The sequence below is a fragment of the Fusarium oxysporum genome, genomic scaffold (assembly GCF_000149955.1).
Source record: "Fusarium oxysporum f. sp. lycopersici 4287 supercont2.46 genomic scaffold, whole genome shotgun sequence".
NCBI classification, from domain to species: domain Eukaryota; kingdom Fungi; phylum Ascomycota; class Sordariomycetes; order Hypocreales; family Nectriaceae; genus Fusarium; species Fusarium oxysporum.
The window spans coordinates 13,695-19,720 of record NW_017264849.1 but is presented as its reverse complement, the minus strand read 5'-3'; the positions used below and the strand labels follow the sequence as shown (position 1 = coordinate 19,720).

Below are 6,026 nucleotides of genomic sequence, written 5' to 3'. Positions count from 1 at the left end.
AGAGAAGGTGAGGCTTGAGAAAGTTTGTGCACCTCTGTTAGTTTCTCGGTTGCCTTGCTCTTAAATTCTACCAATGGATTACCTGTGCTTTTATTCTTTGGTTATTAGTCAACTTGGGCAGAGCCATGAACCTCGTACCCTACTCTTACGACCCTACCAAGGTGACATGACCCGGCAGGCTCAGAAGAACGAGATGCTTTGTTCGATACCAAGGAAGCTCTGTCTGGGGAAGAACCTTGGGCCAGTCAGTACTTGTCATGTTGGAGAAGCGAGGAAGTAGAGGGAATGGGATGGTACCTTCAAGAGCTCAGGCCCGACAGTATTCTCTGCAGTATCCTTGTTCTCTTTGTTTTTGTTGAAACAGCCCATGATTAGTATGGTGATGCAATTGAGACGGAGTAGGTAGTGATGCGTGTGCTGGTCTGTTGCAATGCTCAAGTGTTGGAAGACGGCCAGAGCATACTTATAATCAGTCAGTCACGAAGCATTGTTGATGGAATACTCTTGTTGTTAGCACAAGACTCAAGCTGCCTCGTGAGTGAGCAGAGTTTGATGCAGAGCGTCAGACGATGATTGGATCACCAAGACCCCCATGGGGTTGGGATGGGCTGTCCGAGAATCTGGGGATTGGTCAATGTTGCAGTCCCCAGATCTAAACCAAGCTAAACTAGGTAAAATACAGTTCAGTTGCGGGGAGAGCGATTTGACACTCACTACACATGCGGAAATCCTCCACAGTCGTTGAAAGGTCTAGATTCACGAACCCAACGCCGCCTGTAACTGGCCTGTAACTGCACTGTAATGGTCGTATCGGGGCCCCACTCCGACACGTCTCTAGTGCTGGCATCAGAATAATAAATCAGGTCCGTCGGCCCTCCCCGACACTTGGATTCAACACTGTTTGTCCATCTCCACTATCGACATCTCCATCGCTTGCAGACAATGGCAGACGGTCCTTCGTCTGGGGTAGCTCAGGCACCGTTCCCCAAATCCCGGGGTGTCACTGCATGCCAGAAATGCCGCACCCGAAAAACCAGATGCGACAATCGGCGGCCAACGTGCGGCTTCTGCCTCAAGCGCCGTCTGACCTGCGTCTATCCAGCAGATGAGGATCAAGGGTATGATGCGTACTTTACTCAAGGCTTTCTTTTGCTTGACCTGACTAACCTAATGTACAAAATAGCTCGGTTACGGGAGCCGAAATCCTACACGCTATTCACCACTTGACCAAAATAGTCGAGAACCAGCACTCCCCGCAGCAATCGCCTGCACAGACCGTCGAATCTTTGTCATCGTCGGTCCGTCAGCCGACTCTTGACAATTGGGCTGTACCGCAGAATGTCACAATACGACCACAGGGTGTCGAGTCAATACTCAGCTGGAAGATATTCGCCGCAGATCGGCCAGCTTCTTGCTTATTCGCCCAGAGCACTCCCCCAAGCCTGGGTAATTACCCTGTTCCAGACACAAGCTATCCTCAGCTCGCGTGGCTCGAGGCCCAGTATATTGAAGCTCTTCACACCAAGAATCCTATCATAGATCTTGATGAGCTGCATCATATGATGATACACGTCGCTGAGCATGGGTTCGACTGGTCTACTGGTGCCTGTCTCGTGGCTTTGGTATGTGCCAATGCGGCCATAACAGACTCTCATACCGAGATGTCCAGCAGTCCTGAGGTAACGGCTGAAAAGAAGGCCGAGATAGAACTATCAATGCAGTTTTGGAGCGTGGCTGTAAAGCGTCTTGGTTATGCATCGGCTCAGAACACCGTACAGGCTGTTCAGTGTTTATGCCTGGCGGGGATATGGTACATGCATCGTCTAGAGCCCCTCGAAGCCTGGAAGCACTTCAATCTAGCCGGTGCAGCCTGGCATACCCTCAGCTTAACACACGGGGAACTGTCTGGTCATACTGAAGACCAAGGATGCTCCAACGAGTTCACCCTCATGCAAGCTCTGTGCTTCACCATCTGGAAGTCTGAATGTGAGCTAAGACTAGAACTCCCGCTGCCGACTCCACCGATCCTCGACAACGCCTATCTACCCCTCGCGTTCCCCCAACCTCCAGATTTCGGATCACATCCTGACGCGAGTGATAAGGAGCGGAGTTGGTACTACTACCTTAGCGAAATTGCCGCGCGACACGTTATAAATCGCCTTGTGCAGATGAACTCGGAAGCGCCCGAGTTTCCAAACGAGAAGCACGTGCGCCGGATGATTTCTCAGGCTGAATTGATGCAGTCACAGATATCAGACTGGCACTCATCACTCCCGCCAATCTTCCACTTCGACACTCCTCAAGGGTACACGGCGGACGCTGTTGCCGACCCCATGGTCTTTATTCTGCGGCATAGATACATATCCCTCTGCGAATTAGTTTCACGACCTTTCGTCAGACTCTGCGTGGACCAGTTGGCGGACGAGATGGATGCTTCACTACATGGCATAATCACCTCGTACGCATCGCAATGTGTACGGTTCTGCATCTTAAAACTTGATCAAGTCGCGGGGCATCGACATCAGGGGACTTGGTACGGTATTCGAGTGGCGACAAGCGCTGCGCTGATCTTGGCAGCAGTTGACAGGGCACAGCGCCAGACAAAAGAGGATGAGTCTTTTCACCTTGTGCAGAGTGTGACGCTGCCTGAGACTTGGAAGGGTGCGGTTGCGCGGGGTGCAGCGTCGGTACAAGAGTATCTTGATGAGCCGAATGGGGGATGTTCTAACTTAAAGGGGTTGTTAGAAGGGGTAGTGTTAGGGTCGTTTCTCGGGTAATTGTCTGCACCGTAAGTGTAATTTTGTTCAAGAGCTGCCAGATCTTGGCTGGCCGGGGAGTCTCCCCGACATTTCCCCACACAGTCACTGGCTCCATCGGGGTCACCCCGAAGTCTTGCATGAGTCTCCGTCATAATGTTTATCCTCCACACAATATATAAGTTTGTTAAGTACCTTAGCCCTTTTTGGGCATTGTTTATCCATGGGTTATTCTATTGTCCCAACACGCACATTTTTATACAACCATGGTTTTGAAGAAAGTGACCCCTGACGACGTTCACAGCGATTTTGACGTTGAACATGTCATCCAAAACGCATCTGTCTCTGACAAGATATCTCTACTCTCCGGTGAGTAATACTTTATCAATTTCTCACCTTGAGACTCAACTTCTAATCTGCTTTGTACTTCAGGCCGAGACTTTTGGCACACGAACCCTCTCCCAGCATTCAACGTTCCATCCGTGCGTGTCAGCGACGGACCAAATGGCGTGCGAGGAACCAAATTCGTCGACGGCGTACCAGCAGCATGCTTGCCCTGCGGTACCGGTCTAGCAGCCACCTGGGACCAGGACCTACTATACAAGGCAGGCGTGCTGATAGGCAACGAGTGTATAGCGAAAGGCGCCCACTGCTGGCTCGGTCCTACAGTGTGTATCCAGCGCTCTCCCCTCGGTGGCCGTGGCTTCGAGTCAATGGCAGAGGATCCTTATGCAACAGGCAAACTAGCTGCTGCCTACATCAAAGGCGTGCAGTCCACGGGCGTCGTGTCGATTATCAAGCACTGGCTTGCGAATGATCAAGAGCACGAAAGAGTTGGCGTCAACGTGGTTGCCAGTGAGCGCGCGTTGAGGGAGGTTCATATGCTTCCTTTCCAGATTGCGCTTAGTGATGCGGCGCCTGGTGGTGTTATGGCTTGCTACAATAAAGTCAATGGTAAACATGTTTCGGAAAACAGGGATTTTCTTGACTCTTTGCTCCGCGAAGAGTGGCAGTGGAGGGGTCTGATCATGAGCGATTGGTGCGCAGCAAACCCTCCTCCACCCATACTAGAGCCGATACTGACGTTTACTTCTTGCTCCAGGTTCGGGACCTATTCTACTACCGAAGCCATCAATGCAGGACTGGATCTCGAAATGCCAGGACCAACGAGGCAACGCGGCCAGCTTCTCGACCTTGCCGTGTCAACCCGAAAGGTATCCCGATCAACCATAGATGCTCGAGCGCGAAACGTCCTCGAGTTCATCCAAAGATGCACAAAGGTTCCCGTTGCGGTGGAAGAAGGAGGACGCGACTATCCCGAAGACAGGCAGCTCAACCGAAAGCTCGCCGGTGACAGCGTTGTCTTGTTGAAGAATGAGAATAACCAACTTCCCCTCAAGCGACCTTTCAAAAGCATTGCTTTGATCGGTCCGAACATGAAGACCACTTCGTTCTGTGGAGGCGGCTCTGCGCATCTTCGACCGTACTACACTGTTTCTCCCTACGAAGGGATCGTGGCCCAACTACCGCCTGATGTCGAGGTACGATACGAAGTCGGCGCTTCAGCAAGTGGGTGGAATCCTCTCATGCAGGGCGAAATGATGACTACGCCGGAGGGATCGCCGGGTATGAGAATGCGCTTCTACAGTCAGGGCCCCAGTGTACCCGGCCGCGAGATCATCGACGAGAGCCATCTGCCTGATTCTTCTTGGCTACTTATGGGCTACTCGCATCCGAAGCTAGACAAGCTCTTCTATGCAACTGTGGAAGGCGATCTCGTCATTCAAGAAACAGGGCTGTTTGAGTTTGGGCTCGCAGTCTATGGATCTGCGCGACTCTATGTTGACGGTCAGCTCCTGATCGATAATAATCTTGTCCAGCGAGGTGGGACATTTTTCTTCGGCAAAGGAACTGTCGAGGAAAAGGCTCAAAAGCGTCTTGTCCAGGGTCAGAAGTACCGCATCACCGTCGAGTATGAGAGCGCACCATCTTCCAAGCTCGTCAAGCCAGGCGTGGTCAACTTTGGCGGCGGAGCGGGAAGAGTTGGTCTAGCGAGTGCAATTGACCCTGAAATCGGCATCCAGAACGCCGTCTCAGCAGCGCTGCAGTCAGATGTGACCATCTTGTGTGTTGGGATGACGAGAGATCAAGAATCTGAGGGCTTTGACAGGCCCCACATGGATCTTCCTGGATCGCTTCCTCGACTTGCATCAGCCGTGTTGGCAGCGGTTCCAGACGCCATCATGGTGACGCAGAGCGGCACTCCTTTCAACATGCTCTGGGCTGAAAGTGCCAAGACTCATGTACATGCTTGGTTAGCTGGAAACGAGACTGGAAATGGTATTGCTGACGTTTTGTTTGGCGCAACCTGCCCCAGTGGAAAACTCCCGCTTTCCTTTCCACGCCGCTTACAAGACACGCCCACGTTTTTGAACTTTGGTAGCGAGAGGGGACGTGTTATCTATGGTGAAGATATTTATGTCGGGTATCGGTACTACGAAAAGGTCGATCGAGACGTGCTATATCCTTTTGGGTGAGTGAACAAGTCAATACTCTGCTCGAAACAAACTAACATGACATTCACAGCCACGGTCTATCTTATACCACATTTACCTACGACAAGCTGAACCTCGCATCCTCACACGTGAGCTTCGAGATCACCAACTCTGGTTCCGTGCCTGGAGCTGAAGTATCTCAGCTTTACATCGCTGCTGACGAGGCAACGTCTTCAATACAGAGACCTAAAAAGGAGTTGAAGGGTTTCAAGAAAACATACCTTCAGCCTGGTGAGACTCGGAGGGTAGAAATTCCCCTGGATAGATTCACTACATCATTTTGGGATGAGGAACTACACTGTTGGTCGAGCGAGAGAGGTGTGTATAGAGTAATGGTAGGATCGAGTAGTAAGGAGGTTCTGCTTGAGGGGAATTTGCATGTGGAGGAAACCACTAGATGGAGTGGACTTTGAAGAATATATTAGACAGCATCAGAAGAACCCATTGCATGAGCTTTGCTATCAGTATAAAGTAGATGTTGTTCTTTTGTTACAAGTCTAGGATCCTACTCAGGTCTCATTGAGCACGAAAACACGGTGAAACTAGCATGAATGAAGATTGCAGCTTGTCAAAGAGCAATGCGTCTAGACACTACATTTGTCAATTAACTCATAGTTGATTAATGACTCCCTTGCCAACTCGCAAGATCTAATAAAGGACAAATTTATATACCAAATATACTGCAATTCGTTTATTTCTTCCCACCATATGTGCT

At 50.7% G+C, this 6,026-nt stretch overlaps 3 protein-coding genes across 3 annotated transcripts in view; 2 read left to right on the top strand and 1 right to left on the bottom strand.

The window, feature by feature from the left end:
• FOXG_22759 (uncharacterized protein) overlaps positions 1 to 369 on the bottom strand; it is a gene marked incomplete at both ends in the record, with an annotated part of 1,746 nt that extends 1,377 nt beyond the window's left edge. The window contains one exon of the mRNA XM_018403174.1: positions 298 to 369. Coding sequence (XP_018258189.1) covers positions 298 to 369 — 72 coding nt within the window. The remainder of the gene's footprint in view (positions 1 to 297) is intronic.
• Positions 370 to 903: 534 nt separating this feature from the next.
• On the top strand, positions 904 to 2,930 carry FOXG_17137 (uncharacterized protein). The gene is made up of 2 exons (XM_018397150.1): positions 904 to 1,118; positions 1,184 to 2,930. Exons 1-2 carry the CDS (start codon positions 943 to 945, stop codon positions 2,775 to 2,777), a joined length of 1,770 nt encoding a protein of 589 aa, XP_018258188.1. The 5' UTR covers positions 904 to 942; the 3' UTR covers positions 2,778 to 2,930.
• Positions 2,931 to 3,022: 92 nt separating this feature from the next.
• On the top strand, positions 3,023 to 5,724 carry FOXG_17136 (beta-glucosidase K; the record flags this gene model as incomplete). Its single annotated transcript, XM_018397149.1, has 4 exons — positions 3,023 to 3,125; positions 3,189 to 3,795; positions 3,859 to 5,289; positions 5,343 to 5,724. 4 exons carry the CDS (start codon positions 3,023 to 3,025, stop codon positions 5,722 to 5,724), a joined length of 2,523 nt encoding a protein of 840 aa, XP_018258187.1.
• Between the last annotated feature and the right edge of the window lie 302 nt (positions 5,725 to 6,026).

Excerpts from the sequence above, each read along its gene's own strand:
- FOXG_17137 (XM_018397150.1), top strand. The coding sequence starts at position 943 with ATGGCAGACGGTCCTTCGTCTGGGGTAGCTCAGGCACCGTTCCCCAAA. Across the intron at positions 1,119-1,183 it reads CCAGCAGATGAGGATCAAGG|CTCGGTTACGGGAGCCGAAA; the intron begins GTATGATGCGTA and ends TGTACAAAATAG.